General features: G+C 38.2%; 1 protein-coding gene across 1 annotated transcript; it reads left to right on the plus strand.

Moving 5' to 3' along the window:
- Window positions 1–6,931: 6,931 nt before the first annotated feature.
- LOC140241670 (histamine N-methyltransferase-like) lies at window positions 6,932–20,298 on the plus strand. Its single transcript, XM_072321413.1, has 3 exons — window positions 6,932–7,337; window positions 9,804–10,136; window positions 19,375–20,298. The coding sequence occupies exons 1-3, from the start codon at window positions 7,136–7,138 to the stop codon at window positions 19,734–19,736; spliced, it is 897 nt and encodes a 298-aa protein (XP_072177514.1). The 5' UTR covers window positions 6,932–7,135; the 3' UTR covers window positions 19,737–20,298.
- Window positions 20,299–20,511: the final 213 nt, after the last annotated feature.

The raw sequence follows: 20,511 nt of genomic DNA on the forward strand, positions 1-20,511 counted from the left end.
TACTGTAAAAGTGGATATTTTCGTGATAATTTTTCGTGCTTGGCCGGGTAAGAAGAGTTTCCCATGTTTTTAATTCCACGGAATCAAGACATCACGCACAGGCACATATAGCAAGCAAAAATATTTGCATGCTTTTATTTTCACGCTAGTTTCTGGTTGCGCGAAATGCGTGAAAATTTCAACACGGCAAAAATTTCCACTTTTACAGTACTCGTAGGATTAGCTGCATATCGCATGCTGTAATACACACAACGCGCCTTGCCAGCTCTCGAAAACCACTTCCCGAGATCCCTGGGAGAACCCAGCAACACCGGGTAAGAATAGTTATACGTTGTACTGAACGGTGTAATGTAACAATAGTGCTCAATTAAGTGATGGAGGTATTTTTTCAGCATCATTTTAGCGTCGGTGGGGACGTAACTATTAAATAGGCTAACAGACGGCCCTGGCCGGTCGATTTGGTGTCGCGCGTTGTACACACGTCTGGTAGGTATCACGGTACGGTAAGGAACGATGAAGGAACGAATGATGCACCAGTGCAGTGTGTTTATGCAATGCACGGATGCACGTAGCCTGACCAGACCGCTGTCGCACGGCTGCGTGTAGCTAGGATGCACGCAGTGTTATGACCGGGGTTTCTCCTCCCAACAAAGCTGCAGTGGCAGTGCTGATCAAAGACCGTACAACGTACAATACGCTACGCTCTTTGCTGATGCAGTGATTGACCACAATGCAGAGCTACCAAGTCTCACGCATTGTGAGTGAGACTCAAGCATTTACTAGGGTCTGTCTCACGATCTCACGCATGACACCCATTTTTCTCACGCATTCTTCTTCTTCTTCTTCTGGTTAAGTCTGCCTCCTTCAATAGCCTGAAGATTCTTGCAGACTGGTGCTATTTACATTATAATACAATTTATTTAGACCCTCTACAGATATTTACAAGCACATAGAACATTTGACGAAAACAACTAGCCACTGTGATCAACCGTTAGACGGTTTCGAAATGATCCCACAGATGACGCAGAAACAATGTCTGACGACAGGGAATTCCAGTTCCTTACAGTTCTTGGGAAGAACGAATGGCGATGCGATTCAGTTCTCGAATATGGTACCTGATGATAGGAGTGTGGTTGCGAGGCTCTCGTTAACTGAGTAGCCTGTTTGATAATATAGTCCTGTGCTGAAAGAGGAGTAAGATTATTGTGTATTTTGTACATCATAATTAACCTGTCATTTTCTCTGCGCTGTTCCAGAGTGGTCCAATCAAGTTCTTGTAGCATTTTGGTGACACTTGAGGTGTTATGGTAGCGATTTAAAGTGAATCGCGCAGCTCTTCTCTGGACCATTTCCACTTGGTGGATTAGCTTCTTGGTGGATGGGTCCCAAACTGTAGAAGCATACTCAACAACTGGTCGAACCAACGTTTTGTAAGCTGTGGCTTTAACATCAGAAGATTTTATGCGAAGATTGCGTTTTAGAAATGCAAGCACGTTATTGGCTTTATTGACAGTATTATTGATGTGTTGGGTCCACTTCAAATCAGAAGTAATGGTTACACCTAAGTACTTCACGGATTCAACAGGTTCAAGAGGGGCGTTATTTAGATGATACACGTGTTGCACCTTCTTTTCCTGGATATTGTCAAAACCTTGCACTTATCTGTGTTCAAATCCATCATCCATTTTTTCGCCCAGTCACCAATTTTGTTTAGGTCCTCTTGAAGATTTTGCGTATGATGTTGATTGTCGATGGTCATGTAAGAAATTGCATCATCGGCAAAAAGGCGAACCTTTGACGCGAGACCATCAGGCAAGTCATTGATGTAAAGCAGAAAGAGGCAAGGCCCAAGAACCGATCCCTGAGGTACTCCAGATCCTACCGCTACTGAAGAAGATTTAATACCATCCAAAACAACCCTCTGACTTCTTCCATTGAGAAAACTTTGAATCCATTTCAGATTTTTCCCCCTGATACCGTAGTAGTCCAGTTTACGTAAAAGCCGCTCATGTCCAACCTTGTCAAAAGCTTTTGAAAAATCCATGACTATAACATCTGTTTGACGACCTGCATCCAAGTTCCTTTGTAAATCGCTTGTGAAACCAAGTAATTGTTGTTCACATGACATGTTCTTACGGAAGCCATATTGTAGGGGAAAAATGATGTTATTTTCGTCCCCGTGCTTCATAATTTTGCTGGCTAAAACGTGTTCCATTAGTTTACAGCAAATACATGTCAGCGAAATGGGGCGGTAGTTTACAGGAGTAGATCGATTACCTTTCTTGTAGACTGGTACAACATTTGCTTCACGCCAATGGGGCGGTAAAGTAAGAGTTGCAATTGAAGGCATATTTCCCTTTTGTCTTTCAAAATAAGTAAAAAATAGTCACTTAAATATGCACCAACTTCAGAGCTACCAAGTCTCACGCATTCTGCGTGAGACTCAAGCATTTAGGGGCCGTCTCACGATCTCACGCATGGCACCCATTTTTCTCACGCATCGGGCGAAGTCTGCAACTTTGGCTTATGATAATGAGCACAGCTCAAAAGATTAGAGTGATAGTTGCAATTGAAGGTACACTTCCCTTTTGTCTTTCAAAATAAGTAAAATATGGTCACTTAAGTATGCACCTGATCGCACCATTAAGAGCTAAAAATTGAAAAAGCTCCCTACCGTGGGAGGCCACAGGGGGGAAAAAACCCCTCCCACACCCTTGCTCACTGGCACATTCGCGCGCCGAGATGCCGAGCGATGCCGAGTCATGAAAATCTCACTCATAAAAATTTTGTGAACTTAAATTGGCATCCCTGCAACTTGTACCATAGCTAAAAATTGAAAAAGCTCCCAACCATGGGAGAGTGGACACCCCCCTCCCACACCCTCCCCTCGCTCATGCACATGCGCGCGCGCCAAAATGCCGACTCATGAAAATCTCACTCATAAATATTTTTTGAACTTGGCATCTACAGTATGACAATGCAGGGAGATGCACATGGCCTGGATTGTGTCAACGTGCACCTCTCGACTGGACTGACTCAAGCTCGATCGAGGAAGTACAATTTGTATAGGTGCAAGTGAAAATGGGAATTGATTCTGACGTTAGACCCCTCGGAAAGACTTCCTTTTGAGACAGCCACCCCAATCACACTGGTACTAGCCCACAGAGGGTCAGTGCAGATCTATGCAACTCTACCTAGCCTAAACCTTGCTTGCGATATGCACGGATGCACGCACTCACTTTTGGGTGCCTATCTCAAAAGGAACTCTTGCCGACCCCTCCTTCCCTTTCTTTCTTTCTTCTGAATTACTAGAAACGTCTAATTTATCTCCACTCGTACTGAGTGGTGGAAGTGGAGGAGAGTAGATTAAATGCTATGTACAGGGCAAACGCAAGGGGGGGGGGACGGGGGAGCCTCGGTCTTCCCCCACTTTTTTTTTTTAAAGGAATACATAGGTCATACTAGGTTCTAACCACTTGCCCCCCCCCCCCACATTCCTTACTCCCGCAGAAGTGGCATTAGAGGGGAAAAAACAAACAATGATGTGTTTCGACTACTGTTTGATTTGTTTTGCTTGTTGAATGCCAACTCGAACGGGAAGATGTATACCACTACCAGAGAGGCTTTTTTCTTGTTTTCTTGCCACCCAATGAAACCTAGCTGGAATAAATAGTGGAAGAGGTGTGGGAATTCAGGCCTTTTTTTTTTTTTTTTTTTTTTTTTTTTGGGGGGGGGGGGGCTTGCTATCTGATGAAACCCAGAGGTGGCACCAGAAATATGAAACTGCCCCTACCCCTACCCCCCCCCCCCCCCCCCACGGCTGTGATGAAGGCCCTACAATTACTGGTGCCCAATTACCTACTATGTGTTGTGGAAAGAATGACAAGTTTGATGAATGTGTCTGTCAATGTATATGGTACTATAAGTTTGTATGGCATTAGGGTATATGATGTTGTAGTACGCACGTACATTACCAGATTTAACAGTTTCTAGTTGGTTACATGGTCAAACTGGTACTTGCATGTATTTTATGTATATTTTCCTCGAATATGACTTTCGTGAGCGAAGTGTGATCAGTGCATTCACAAAGATCTGAAGTTGAATCCCCAGATAAACTCCCATAGCAGCAAACTAGTTGGTACTGAAGGCAGGGGCGGATCCAGGAATCTGTGAAGGGGGGGGGGGGGGTGCAAACACGATTTCTGGTGCTACTTCCAGGTTTTATCTCATTTTTTTCTTTTTATTTCTTTTGTTTTAACAACAAATAGAGAGGGGGGGGGCGCCTGGTGTGCCCCCCTGTGGATCCGCCACTGGAAGGCACACTGTATATAGTGCTTTAGTGGTGGATAAGACTCGTGACATTAAATTGGAGGTCTTAGTTCAAACCACATCAAGCACCTGTAGTCCTTTAATAGACAAGATGTTTTTACTTACCCACCATGTCCCTCGTTTGACCCAGGAGCATCAGTGGGTGCCTGGCAATGAATGCTAGGGTTATGTTTTGTCAGGGTCCTCTGGTAGAGCAGTGGTAAGAGAGGTTACTCTGGATAACAAAGTCCATTCTGAAACTTGGCCAAAAAACAAAAACAAAAAAACAAAAACAAAAATAGCCAAGAACTGAAGAAGACAGAATTTGCTATTTTCATCTCTCTAGTGTCATGAAGTTTCCAGTATCAATCATGGCTGCATATGTGGTCCTACGTTTACACGCTGCAGTTTGTGATACTGTACGAGCTGAAATTTTCGCGTACAGATATTTTCGCGAATTGCTACTTGGAGGACATTTTCGCGTGTTGTTAATTTCGCGGTTACGAGGGTCTAACTGAACTTACTTAATTGCGCGTTGTTATTTTCGCGTGTTGTTATTTTCGCGGTTCGAAGGCGATTCGCGAAATTCTCGAAAATAAAACCACCGCGAAAATTTCAGCTCGTACAGTATTACATGCACAGAACGATATAAAAATGTAAAGAGAATTCCACAAAATTCCATTTTGTTAACACAATCCCTTGACTTGTTACTGATGTCCGAATATTAAGGGTAATATTATTCCCCCTTCTTTCTGAAAGATGCAAGTTAAGTGCTCTTTTATTATGTGAGAAAAAGGAACATGTGTTAAATTTTCTAAATATTTTGGACTTTTTTATTCATCTTAGATACATGTGACATCACAAACTGTAGCAGTATTCTCATCCAGTGATGGTGGCACTGAAACTTGAAGAATTCACAACTTTTGAATGGATTGTCAGATTTTCCTCAAATTTTCTCTGATGTGTTCTTTTAATATTGCTGCATTCACTCCATCCTCTTACAAGTATTGAAAGTACACATAAATAGGTTCTGTGACTGCGCCACGTGAGGATCTACTCCGTTTTTCCATCTGTGTGAAATAAAGATTTCAGTCTGGGCATCTTTAGGCTGTCGGTTTGGTCCATTTCATGAAGTCATCACATAAAAGTCTTTACATAAATCTCAGAATGGCTGAAGTTGCTCATATGTAACTATGTGAGACTTTCAAAGAAAAGTTAGAATTCATTTCATGAAGTCTCTCGTAAGTGTGTCTTATGAGCAGAAAGTCTCTCATAAGACTTTCATGAAACGGACCCCTGGTTACTCTTTGAAATTGCCACCCTTACACTCAACTTTGTCAACTGAGTGCATAATATATTCATACTTTTTGAATTATCCTGTCACCCTGAAATACCTATTTGGACGTGCAATCTCTCGAACAATGACGCTCCTCTTTTTTCAAAGACGCGGATTCTGTGATTGAACTTTGTACCCTGACATTCAATTGCTGGAAACAAGAATTGCTATGCAAGCAGATGCATGCTAAGCAGACTGCTACTTTTAACAACTAGAAAAGCACTCAAGAGTGCAGACTCGATTCGCCAAGAGCACTCAGCTCATTTCCACCCATTTTTCACATGATTATCCTAAAAATGGCCTATTTCCTGATGATTTCAAGAATCCTTTCTAGTGTTTCTACCCTAGCTTCCTGCTGCACCTGAAGAGCGCGTTCAATGCATGTTTGCGCACCTCAAATACGCACAGCTTGAATTTCCTGGTTTGTTGGATCAGGGGTCGCACTTAACTTTTTTTTTTTTTTTTTTAACTAGCCAGGCGGACTACTTAGAATCAATTTTGACACTGAAGCAATATTTTGGCTAGCCAGACGGACTAGTAACTTCAGAATTTTATGATTTTTAGCTAGTCCGACGTGATTTTGGGTGGCCAATGGCCAGCGGACCATTGCCAATTTCGAACCCTGTGGATACTCAAAAATTTATGTGAAAAAAAAAAAAGATAATTGAATCTGGAGAGTGTACCAGGTCACTACTAAAATTTGAATGCATTCCTCTTGCCATTATCAACTTTTGCTGTGAATTTCATCCAAATCCATTCACAACTTTCTTTATTATTTTGTAAACAGACAAACAAGAAAACCAATGCCAGCAAACACATAACCTCCTTGGCAGAGGTAATACATGTAGAAAATATGAGAGAATAACCATCAATATTACATGGTGGGAGATTTGTTATGGGTGGAAATGAAATATTTAATCTGGACATTTTCTTGAGATTTGAATTGTTCAGGAACAAGGGTATAGTGCATATCATAAAGCTTTAAAATCTGTGGTGATTTTCGTGTGTTTGCATGTCACGCTGTGTATGTGATTGTCCATAGCAGTTTTTGAGTGTATTTGTGTGCATTTTAATGCATTCTCTTGCCATAAAGTATCATTTCATGTACGTGGAATGCGCACCCACTGTAAGTTTTGAATGTCTATCATAAAGAATATGTGTATCATGGGGGGGGGGGGGGATCAAAAGCAGTCAATAGAGTTTGATAATGATAGAACGAACTTGAGAAGAGATTTTGATTGAGGCCTGTTGTATAGAATCAAAGTCTAGTGTTTATTGGATGAAAATTTGGGTCACAAGGAGTTTTCCTGTTGAATGCTCCTTTGATTTTGACATTTGTGAACTTATATCTATTCACAGCTCAATTATGTTTAAAGACTGCCGTAAACACAATGTATCCAGTCTCCCACAGTTGGATATGTTGCTTGTCTATTCCACGTATTGCAGAGTTAAAGGACCAGTCAGACTACGAGTAAGAAACCAACCACCAAGATGTCAGTAGTGCCCTATATCTTAGATGACCTGGACTACTACACAGAGGCCTACCAAACCTTCACTCGCTGCTCCGCTGAGACAGGTGCCATTGCAGACTGGATCGACACGTCTTTCCAGGACACTGTCGTCAAGAAACTTGCTTCCAGGGTGCAGACAGAAGATGGTGCTCTAAAGGTGTTGGGCATTGGTAGCGGTGCAGGTATTTTTTTTTTTTTTTTTTAGCATTGTTTTTCACTGGTTGATGGGTTGTAAACCCCTCCCCCCCCCCAAAAAAAAAAAAAAAAAAATAATAGTAATAATAATAATAATAATTTAGAGGGGCCCACATTCTACAAGCTCTGTCTTTTTAGTGGGTCTCTCCATTTTTCGCACTTTAAGCAAAGTTATACATGTACCTTATTTCGATCACTTCTGTTTTTTTTTACTACAATGTATAATTACTGTAAGGTCCTCCTCAACTGTTTCACATTCTTTTCGATACATAATGTTCTGTTTACTTTATTCTCTGTTGTCAAAAGAAGTGTAACTTATATGTTTTGTCGAAAAATGAAATAAACTTTGAATTGAAAAAAAAATAATAATAATAAATAGATAAATAATAATACTGAATTAATTAAAAAAGAATAATATATTTAAAAAAAAATGAATCTGTTCCAGAGCGAAAAGAGACCCAGTAAGAAAAGCAGTCGTGAAGAAGGTCATTGAGAGCTTTAAATTTCAAGAATCTAAATGAAAAGAGGGACCATTTTAAACAGTGACGTCATATGGTGTTGTCAGTAGCAAGTAGTGGAATACATCTTCTGGTGTGAATAAAATGACAATACTTATATTACTACATGCTCCATGATACCAATGTAAGTACGCTGTAGTTGGATTGGGTAGAGTTTTTCACGATACATCTAGTAATGTTCCTGGTCCACAATGTCATATCTGCCAACTGTTCCCATTTAATCGGAACATTTATATTTCTTAGGAAAGGCAAAGCTTCATTCAAGTTTGTGCTCCTATTTTTGGTCAACACAGTGTACTGAAAGTGATTTGTGGGGAGATGGGTGAAAATTCCTATTTTTGTATAATTTTATCCCAGTTCCCACTGAGTTTTACAGTTGACAGGTGTGCAATGTGTGTCTGAAAGTTTGATGATAGTTGCTGAGAAATATTATTGTACATTGTAAGATAGATATCAAGTCAGTTTCCTGCATATGGCAGTAAACACAATTTACTGACAGTAATTATTATATAGATGATGACTGGACATACCAAATGTTCCACCCGAAGGGTTTGAAATGCTATTGAGAAAGGTTATAAATCCCGAGACGAAGTCGAGGGACTTACAGCCTCCCGAAATAGCATTTCAAACCCTGAGAGTGGAACGCTTGGTTCATGTTCCCGACAACAAAAGTCATCATCTGTTATATTATATGGGTTAGTCAAATACGTCAATGTCGTGTCAACCACCAGCACAACGCACTTGATTGCTCACGCAGCGCCAAATTCACTGTGTGTGGGTCCTTCTTGTCATTTGTTACGTGAAAATGTTTTCCCATGGGAGAACATAACAAAAATGTTCTCCCATGGGCGAACATAACGAATGTTCCCCCATCACGTGACTGTGTTTAGCCAATCACTAACCGGTATTTTACTAACCCATTTAATATGTCATCATAGACACCTTCTAATATAAGAAGCCTGTGTAACATCGCACAGAATGTCTTTGCAGGTGATCTACATGCTGGCAGTCATACTCAAACAGTCTTCATTTTGTTTTCACTTGTCTTATGGTAGGAAGAATAGAAAAGAAAAAAGCAAATTTGTGTATGACCCCGTTTACAGTGCGGGGCTCGGCCGCGGCTGAACCTGCCTTCATTTCAGTGTTAACGCGCAAAAGGCCAAATGCGGGGCAAAAATTGGCTGCGCATTTGGCCACGCTCTGGAGGTAGTTTCAGCCGCGGCCAAGCCCGGCCATTTCTCAGTGTAAACGCAAACTTGGCCAAATGCGCGGCCAATTTTAGTCTGGCTTCCAGACCCTCTGCCTGTACTATTTCGCTATTCAGGATATTAACCCCCTCAACGACGAAAACTAGTATAGTTTAAGGTGGTTTTGTCCTGCAAAAGATTTTTCCTTTGGCAAAGGCCTTTGCCCGAACGGCAACTTCGTCGCCACGGGCACCAGTTGGCAAAGGGTCCGAAAACCAGACTATACCAAATTGCATTTGTTTACAAGCAGAGCGCCACTACGACAAAATTGCGGGGCTCGGCCCCGCAATTGAGGCCGGGCTCGGCCGCGGCTCGGCCCACCCCCGCACTGTAAACGGGGTCTGTGGAAAGGAAGAAACTCACTTACTGCAGTGATAGCACAGTAAGTTTATCTACAAACAAACTGAAACAAGAATAGATTTTTTTTTAATGAATTTTATAAAGGGTCTAATTTATGAAAGTAAAATGCACAATTTTTTTTTTTTTGTCTACACAATCGAGTACATTTACATGATATATTATCATAATTTTTTCATGATCAGCATTTTGCGACATTTTCTTGCTGCAAATGTATGTAGTTTTACTGTAGTGCAATGCATAGAGTTTTTGTTCTATTGATGAATATGAGGAAACTGTAGTGTGATAGTGATTGAGGAAATATCATTTGATTGCTTTGTTGTTGTAACAGGAAATATTGACTGTGCCTTGATGGAAAAGCTCCTCCCGAGCTTCCCAAAGATTGATAATACCATCATTGAGCCGGCAGCGGCTCAAACTGACCTGTTCAAGAAGCTTATCGCCAGCAAGGGAGACGCTCTGTCCGGAGTGACCTTTGAGTGGAAGCAGGAAACATCTGATGCATACCTGGATAGCCTCTTTGAGACCCAGACTCCGCCCACCAAATACCATCTGATCCATGCCGTCCATGTGCTCTACTATGCTACTGACCTGGAAGAGACACTCAAAAGATTGTATGACCTCTTGGAAGATGGTGGAATCCTTTTTATAATCACTCTGTCAGGCAAGTACTTCCTCTGAAATTTGATTCTACTTACTCACTATGAGCAGTTTTTCTCACATGCAGGGTGTGACATAAGCATTTGCCTGATTGCCTGGGGCAGGTGAAAATCAAAGTCAGGCAAGTGCAAAAAAAAAAAAAAATGTTTGCCTGAATTGGGTCAGCAAAAAGTTTTGAAGCCCTTCCTCCCCCCCCCCCCCCATTCCCCTCTACAAACCCATGAAGTCACACCATACAGAGGCCCAAGAATGACTGTGTACTGATGCAAAGCACTTTGTTCAGCAACTTTCTAACATTTATTGTTAAGAAAACTCAAGACAGTGCAACACTGACACTCAAGCAAATGAAAGGACAAGTTCACCTTCATAGACATGTGGGTTGAGTGATTACAGCTATATTAGTAGAACACATCAGTGAGAGTTTGAGGAAAGTCGGACAATCCGTTCAAAAGTTATGATTTTTTGAAGTTTCTGCTCAGTCACGGCTGGATGAGAAGACTACTATAGCTTGTGATGTCACATGTGTACAACGATATAAAGAAAGAATAAAGAAAATTCAACATATTGTCACTTTTCTCGCATAACAAAAGAACACTCGACTTCTCTTTTTCAGAAGACAGGGGAATAATATTACCCATAACATACATCAGTGACAAGTCGAAGAAATATGCACTTTATTCAAAAAGTAAAGTTTTGTGAAATTCTCTTTTTATTTTCTTTATATCATTGTACGCATGTGACATCATACACTGTAGTAGTCTTCTCATCCAGCAGTGACTGCGCAGATACTTTAGAAATTCACAACTTTTGAACGGACTGTCCGATTTTCTTTTTTTTTTTTTGTATTTATATGTTTTATTGATTTTCATGATTACAAACAATACAAATTACACAATAATTATGAACGTATGGAACAAAAAATAAAAATGAAAATAAGATCATCAATAAGACATAAAAACGCAGTATCATTTTGATCAATACACAACTTATTGTGGTAGTCACCAGTATAACATATTGAAGGTTCTACCCTAACAAATACAGTCTATGTTAAACATCTACTAGGTTTTACAACTCAAATTTCCATTTCTTAAAGTGAAGATGAAGTTTACCTCGTTTCTTAGCCACATAATACTCTGTTTCTTTCTTAATTTTCAAGTGTAACTTAAAAAATTCAAAATTGGGTCTAATGTTTTTAAATTTACATATATATATGAAATATTTTAACGACAAAAACAAAAAGGATAAGAATTTATCTGAAGAAACTCCAAACATTTTCTTGAAATTATCCAGACTAAAATCACTATCATGTTTTAAAATTATTTGCAACAAATCATTCCATAAAGGCATTACTACATTACACTCGCAAAACAAGTGAACAATTGTTTCTGGTAATATTCCACAAAAGGTACAGTTAGGCGAATTTTTTCTCTTTATCTTAAACAAAAAATCATTTAAAGCAATAGCTTTATGAAAAATTTTGAAATAAAAAGAGCGTAAACGAGTATCGATTGAACACTTGAAATTCACATTATGGACCACTTCCCAATTCAAGTCTGGTGGAATAGTTACATATCTTTTCCAATATTCATAACGGTCATCTGGGGTACATTTATCTTGTATTACATAATATGCATATACTTAGGGACTTTTTTAGATTGAACAAGCTTATCAACAATCATACCAACAACATCATTGTCAGTATTTTCTACATTAGTGGATTCCAGCCAAAAATTTGGTATACTTTTCAACAAAAATGTATATTTTCTTCTGTCTTTACGAGAAACATCAAAATCTAAAATTAATTCTTCAAATAATTTGTGTCCAGGGAAAGGTGGGTTCAACAAATCTGAAACCTTACGAACATTTTTATCATACCATTCATCATAATACAGATATTGTTTTGATTTGGATCTAATCTTTTTATTGAACCACAATGACTGACAATTCCCAATATCTGAGAAAGTTTTCCCTAAGATTTCCCTAGAAGCCCCTTCCCTAAAAATATACCAAGTCCGGAGGGAATCTGCCAACTGGGTGTTATCAAGAGTTCTGATAATGGATTCTGGAGCATGAGAAATCCACAAAATATCTATGTCTGCGTGAAATTTTTTTAAAAATGTGAGTTCAATTCTCTTCCATACACTATCATAATTTTTATCTAATAAACATTTAACCCATGTCATTTTTTGAGCAAGGGCATATGTATAGGGATCAATCATACAAAGACCACATTGCGCATAATCATTACACATTAATTTCCTTTTCACCCTATCCCTACCACCATTCCAAATAAAACTATAAAATATCTTATTCAATTCTTTGAAAAAAACAGTAGGGATTTTGATACCTAACACCGAGAAAAGATACAGAAATTGTGGCAATACCAGAGTTTTAATCACACATATTTTTCCAATAAGTGAAAGGTTTCTCATACGCCAACATTTAACAGTAAGTTCAACTTGTTTTAACTTTTTCTTATAATTTAGATCAAATAATAATCTTTTATCAAATGAAAAATATATACCCAAAGATTTAAACTGAGTAGTTTTCCAAGATATTCCAAACCCAGAAGCAGGGATATCCCTACAACCTCTTTTTGAACCAATCCAAACAGCTTCTGTTTTACTCTTATTAATTTTGCATCCAGAAAGTTCACTGAAACAATTTATTGTCTTAAACAAATTGTCAAAAGATTCTGAAGAACCATCTAAAAAACAAACTGTGTCATCAGCTAACAGAGACGTTTTAATTTCCTGATTATCAACGTCAAATCCTTTAATATCTTTATTCTGACGGATTGAAGACGCCATCATTTCGATTACAAATAAAAATAAGTAAGGAGAAATAGGGCATCCTTGAAAGATACCCCTTTCCATGTGTATACGATCAGTCATAAAACCATTATTCATGACATAACTAATTCTATTTGAATAGATAACTCTAATCCAATCAATAAATGTTTTTCCAAAATTAAAATGTTTCAATGCCCGGAATAAAAAATCATGTCTGACACTATCGAAAGCTTTCTCAATATCAAGCATTACAATAGAACCTGGAAGATCATTTTCATTGGCATATTCAATAACATCTAAAATAAGGCGAATGTTGGTACCAATAGATCTGCCTTTGAGAAAGCCGGATTGGTCAGAATGAATAAGTTGACCTATAAAACGCTTTAAACGATTAGCAAGGCATTTAGCTATAATTTTATAATCTACAGTTAAGAGGGTAATGGGTCTGTAATTTTTTATATACATTGGATCTTTATCCTTTTTAGGGATTAAAGTAATAATACCATTTCTTTGAGATTGGGAAAGCATTCCATGTTGCAAAGAAAAATTGTAGGCATTAATCAGCAAGTCACTTACATCATACCAAAATACAATATAAAATTCAACTGGCAAACCATCATACCCAGGGGTTTTATTTGTTTTCATAGTCTTAAGAGCATCATACAACTCTTGTTTTGAAAGTGGCTGTTCAAGATTTAAATTTTCACCTTCTGTAAGTTTGGGAGAATCCAATGAATTAAAAAATGTTTCAAAATCATTGGGTCTGTCTTCTTGTCCTGAAGTATTTTGAACAGAATATAATTTACTATAAAATTTGTGAATATTTTTCAGAATAAGAGATTGGTCTGATATAACCTTTTCATCATCATCTATTATAGAAAAGATATTCTTTTTCTGCCCGGATCTATTTTCTAAATTACAAAAATATTTAGAGCTTTTTTCTCCTTCCTCCAGCCAACGAGCTCTGGAACGAATTATTAAACCCTTAGTTTCAAAATCATATATCTTATTTAAGTTCTCTTCCAATTTTTCCAAATCCAAAATAAATGTACTGTTATTATCGTTGCTATTACTAATTTGTTCTTTAATTTTGTCTATTTCCAATAATAATCTACTTTTCTCTCTATTCCTTTCCTTCTTTTTTCTAGAAGTGTATTCCATACAAATACCAGTAATTACACATTTTAATGTATCCCACAATGTATTAGGATTACACTTTACATCTTTGTGCAGTTCTTTAAATTCTTTTATTTTATCCTTAATAATGTTTACAAAATCAGCATCATGATGTAAATAATGACAATTTAATTTCCAAAATCCTCTACCTTTTAATGGCTGATTATCTTTGAAATCCAAGGAAACCACTGAATGGTCTGATTGTATGCCAGGTAAAATTTTGGATTTTACACAATTATTAAGAAAATTATTAGAAACTAAAATAAAATCCAGCCTGGACAAAACTTTCGGATTTTTCTGGTGTCTAGTATATTGTCTCATGGTTGGATGGAAATTTCTCCAAATATCAGTCAAACAAAAATCTTCCATTAAAACAGATAACATTTCACTAGATTTTATATTGGAATGTTGAGGTCTGTTACCCTGGTAATCCATATTTCCTATAACTGTATTGAAATCTCCTCCAACAATTATAGATGACCCATTTTGTTTGTCAATCTCACCAAATACTTCAAGGAAGAAATCAGGATCATCGTTATTTGGGGCATACAAATTAACAAGAATAATAGGAATATCATTTAAAACTGTATTCATTATCAAATATCTACCATTCGGATCCTTAACAATAGATTTTACTTGAATAGAGAGAATTTCTAATCAGGATAGCCACTCCTCTACTATTAGATTTATAACTTGTGAACCAGGCTGATTCCCCCCATTGAGTTTTCCAAAAATGTTCATCACATACATCCGAGTGTGTTTCTTGCAAAAAAATAATATTAGATTCAATATTTCTCATATAATGAAACACTTTTCTCCTCTTTACGGGGTCTTGCAATCCACGACAATTAAAGGTACACATTTTTAACATCATAATGATTAAAAAGTGAAAAATTTTACAAATAGATCAACCTCAAAAATAAAAATATTACATGTATTCAAATTAACCACATAATTTATCAACAAACAATTGGCATAGACTGCATCTGTCAGGGCAAGTTCTTTGTTGAACTTGATAGTGATACTACCACATTCATGAACAAATATTACAACTGCTAAAAAGAAAAAAAGAAAAAATAAAGCTACAAGCAAATTTGATAGTGACCAAAAAAAGCCAAAGATCGCGCTAGATAAAAATGCAGGACCCCAAATCAATATACGGTCCTGCATTATAAAGCGCAATGTAGATCTACGGCAACAACAGACCATAATCCAACAAATGCAAAACATAACCAGAGTGCCAAAAAGGTTGCTTCCTTTAAAATGGATCTTAACTTATTACTGCAGTTTCCACTAGACTCCATATACATGTACCTTTGTCTGAATAGCCTGAAATTGCCATTTTGAAAAATAAAACTAAACTCAACAAAGTAATGCAAAGCAGGGGCATCAAAAATGATAGTTTTCAGTAAATGTTCGGAGCAAAATAAAATAAATTAAAAAGAACATTCCTAGTCCAATGTTTCTATGTTACGTTTTGTACTGGGTACCCTTACTAATGAAAAAAAAATATATCTCTCTCTTTAATCTTGTGAACCTCAGCTTCAAGGGAATAATAATGGCCAACAAGGAGCATAAAAATCCTTCATTCTTTTAATAAGACAGTGGAGGCTCCAACTTGTATGTTGAGAGCGTAAAATAATGCTCAACTTAAAAAACAAAACAAAACAAAACAAAAAACAAGAGTACACATACAACTGTACATCGTTGTCTATAGAACACAGTAAAATCTACGACATTTCAACAAAACTAAAAGGCATAAAGTGGAGGCTCCAACTTGTGTGTTGAGCGTAAAATAATGCCCAACTTTTAAACACACTCAAATATCAAGAGTATTATATACTAGTCTACAGAACACAGTAAAATCTACGACATTTCAACAGAACTAAAAAGCAAAAAAAAAAAAAACTGTTCAGCAAGTCACTAATTTCTTGGAAAAATCTCTGAAAAGTCAATAACAACATGCTCCGCACTAACCATAGTAACTTCGAATACCAGTGCTCTACATTATTTTGCAGAGACTTCAAAGAGTAATTGGAGCAAAGAAGATGAATGTCAATCATGTCAGAACAGTACATACGTTCGCATGATGTACAGGATATACATGAGTTGAAGATACTGATGATACACAATTCACAGCACAACGAGCTTCCCAGTATTAGGATCCTTGTGAGCCAGCTTCGCAGGATATATGAAAAACGGTTTCTTTCCTTCACCCCGGAGACGCTTGAAATCCTCCATCCTGCTCTTGCGTAGGTTACGCACCCTCTTGCTCAGATCATCTGCGATGAATAGCTTGTGGTTTTTGTACTCCTCAGCCTTGAAGCGCTTCAGGCACTCTGCTTTGACCTTTTCCTTTTGCATGAATGATGAAAAACATGCGTGGATCATTCTTGGCTTGGTATTTCTGACCTGACCACCTTGACCTTGACCATGACGATGAGTAGGGGTCCGATGAACCCTTTCAATGGAGTAGGAAGATGAGGCCAGGCCCACAAATTGCTGCAAAACGGTGTCGATGGTTTGTCGACAGTCCTCCGTTTCTCCCATCTCCGGGACCCCGTGAAACACTAAGTTGTTACGCTTGGAGCGATTTTCTAGATCATCAACAGCAGCTATGAGGGTAGAATTCTCCTCTCTAAGGTCTGCAACCTCTCTCTTAAGATTGTCATAATCAATCTCCAGACTGCTTATTTTCTCCCCTTGCTCATTCAGTTTCAGAGTCAACTCACCCAGCCTCTTGACAAGCATGCTGTCGATCTTGTCCTCAAAACGTTTCTCAAACGACACGAACCACATTGGAGCCTGCTCTGATGCAGCACCGGTACCCTCTGTGGCTAGCTTGCCCAGCGCGACGGGGGAAGTGACAGTTGAGGTTTCGATGGTGCTGGAGTCGTCGCTGTCGCTGTCATTCAGCTTAGGTTTTTTGCTTGAAGGCTTGCTTGGGGAGCTAACCTCGGGTCCTGTAGGTCTTTTAACTTGATCCATGTTCGTTTAGTTTGGATTTGACACTAATTCTGTTACAACATGACAAGCAAAAGTTGGATTCTGGACCGAAATGTACGAGTTCAGAAAAAACTCAACATGTCGCTACCGTAACCACGTGATCTCCTCGGACTGTCCGATTTTCCCCAAACTTTCACCGATGTCCTCTACTAATATTGTTGCCTTCACTCAATCCACATGTATATGAAGGTGGACTTGTCATTGAAGTCTGTCACTTTATAAAGCTGTTATTTTCATGAGGGTTTAATTTTCGCAAATTTTGTGAATCACTGTTGGACTGCAAATTTAACAACACGCAAAAATATCTGGTGCTAACAGGCATTAGTGCAGTTATGATAGCGTCGGTGTCTAAATCGCGAAAACAACGTCTCACGAAAATGTCCATGACCTCATTTGAAAAAAACAAACAAACAAAAAACAGCTTGTACGGTAGTATTCTGGTGTATTTAAGCCTGTGAATCTAAGTTTGTTGTGTATTCAGAGGTTTGTGTCTTATTAAGGCTATGACTAACAAGCAGTCATTTTCTTATACATTTAGACTTTTGTTTCTGGGCAAGTGAAATTCATGTTCAGGCAAGTGGTTGCAACAATATGAAAATCTGCTAGCCCGACCAGGCAAGAGGTTAGAAAGGTTATGTAGCACCTGCACACGTCAATCAAAATAAAAATTTTGTTTTTGTTTGTTTGTTGTGTTTTTTTCATGCCCCTGCCACGAAGTGTTGCCGAAGGCAATATGTTTTCGGGTTGTCCATCCTTTCATTCATTTGTTCTTCCTCCATCCTTTCTATTGTAATCAATTTTTGGACAGCGTAACTCAAGAATCTTTTGAATTTTCCAAATTAATGTGTGTATGAGTGGACAAAGCTGTGCCAGTCATTTCAACACTCAACACATATGTAGTTGTGCCAAACTTTCAAACATATCCTGTCGGTTTCATTGCCAATCATGTAAAACTGTCATCTCACATTGTCCAGATTTAGCACAGACCTGTTGGGAGTACTACGTGATATGGCGGAGGCCTAACAGTCACAATGGTGAAATCTCTAGTTTTCCTTGGATCAGTGTCATTTTTCCCCCAAATTTTAGTTTTTGATCTGCAGAAGTTTGGGACCCTACAACTGGTTTTGAAAGAAAAAATGTTGAAAAGACTAAAAAGATTGTCAAAGGGAATGTATTCTTGAATTTGTACTTTGATCTTCTATTTCGCTAAACAGTGATATCAAGTTTATCAATCACCTTGATGCAAATTCATTGGGATGATTTCGTCCAATGAACCTGCACAGAAATAATCATCAGAGATCCTCTTTAACATGAAATCATAGCAAAAAAAAAAAGAAAAAAAATATATGTATATTCTTTCTTTTAGTTCTGTTTGTTTATAAAAGGGTGTAATAGTCTTATTGTGTATGTTATATATAATCATATCGGATATTGCTCAACGTATTGATTTGTGTAATCACGATATTTCCTCACTCATTGTATCATACGTGTAAATATTTTATGTTGCAACTGTTTTAAGGTTTGAATTTGTCTGTACATAGTATTTGTAATGTTATGTGCAATTTAGCCCCTGGGCTACAATGGGTGATTTCAAGTTCGGTGCTAGTGCTAGTGCTAGTGCTATTGCAGCACAGTAGTCGTGGCTACATAAATCTGAGCCTGGGAGCAAAATTAAGGTAGTTGAATTTTGGGGATTGGATGAAATTTGTGGCATTTCAATCCGTCTTCCTCATGTGTCTAAAACTAAGCATTCATGGCTACATCTTTTAATAGTTGACTGTAATCATGTGCATCACTTTTTCGTCGCGCAATTCCCGCGGAGCTCACGGTGCTGTAATTCCAACACCTAGTGCTGGTGATTGATAATTTTGATCGGTATCGCCTCGTTATTCTGACCGTCGGTGTTGGAGCTCAATTTATCGCTGTTATTTGGGGGCTAGCACTAGCACCGAACTTGAAATCGCCCAGTTTATGATACGAATAAACCTTTCTATCTATATATATATATATATGTATAAATATATATATAAATATATATATATATATATATATATATATATATATATATATATATATACATATAAATATATATATATGTATATATATATATATATATATATATAAGTATATATATATATATATGTATATATAAATATGGTATCCTTTACATCGATACCTTTGTTTTATTTCTACAATCCAATGACAAAACACTTCTTCTATTTCTCTCACATGCGCGCGCACACACACACACACACACACCTCTAACAGGTAAATCAACAATCAACAAAATCCACATTAAAATGAATGAGATCTGCAAGGACGTCCGTCCACTCCTGAGGACGGACGATCAGATCAAGTCAGCGCTGGACTCTGTGAAGCTCCCTTTCCAATCCGAGATGGTCATGCGGTACATCCAGGGCACCGCTATCTTTGAACCGGACTCTCTGGAGGGCAAGCATCTCCTGGACTTCTTGACACACTCTAAGGACTTCCGCGAGACTGCCCCAGACGATCTATGTAAGGGTATATTAGACTACCTCAAGATGCCAGAGTGCTCTGAGGAAAGAGATGGCAAAGTGTGGGTGTATAGACACTGGGTCCACCTTACAGTAGATAAGTTGAATACATGAATTATATTTTTATAATAGCTAGGGCATTTATTTCTGAATAACTCATGAGTACGATGTGAAAATCAAATTTTTATACTCACCCTGTGCCCTCTGTTATTCATTCTTTCTTCTTCTGTTCTCCATACATAATCTGATAGATATTGATTCAAACCAGTTACTGTCAAGTCAGGCATACCCAAGTACATTCCATGCAGTTTGCTCAGGTTTCTGCTTGCACCTTACAGGGTAGTTAGCCTTTAGCCAAGACTTGGTGCTGTTTTACCTAAATGCACGTAAAGCCATACACCAACACTGAACAGCACCACAATGAGTATCAAAATGTGTTGTCATAGCTATTTGTTGCCATGGAAATTGATTCTAACCAACCTCACCTGGCCTAAATATCTGTGAACGCTATTGTTGGTAACCACGCTCACACCTGGTTCCAACCCGAGCTATAGCAAAAGATTGCGATATCATCACTTCGGTACTAGTCGTGTTCCTGGCATGGCTTGGTCCAGGGATCACAGTTCAAATGCATGGTGCAGTAGTTGATTTCAAGGCTTTGCAGAGGTAGTTAGCAGCCCAGGGCCTTGTCCAAAGACTACCTTCAGGTACTCATTATGTATAAAATTCTTGGTGTGATTGTAAGGAATAGGATTATTTCCCAAAGCACTCATTCTAGAAGTCTGCAGCAGCCAAAACCACAGAAAGGCTGCAAAAAAGGAAATCTATACACCAGCCAGACTTTAACATTGATAATACTGGGAGAAAGTAGTCATCAGTGTACAAGTGG

The sequence above is a fragment of the Diadema setosum genome, chromosome 18 (genome assembly GCF_964275005.1).
Source record: "Diadema setosum chromosome 18, eeDiaSeto1, whole genome shotgun sequence".
In the NCBI taxonomy this organism is placed as follows: domain Eukaryota; kingdom Metazoa; phylum Echinodermata; class Echinoidea; order Diadematoida; family Diadematidae; genus Diadema; species Diadema setosum.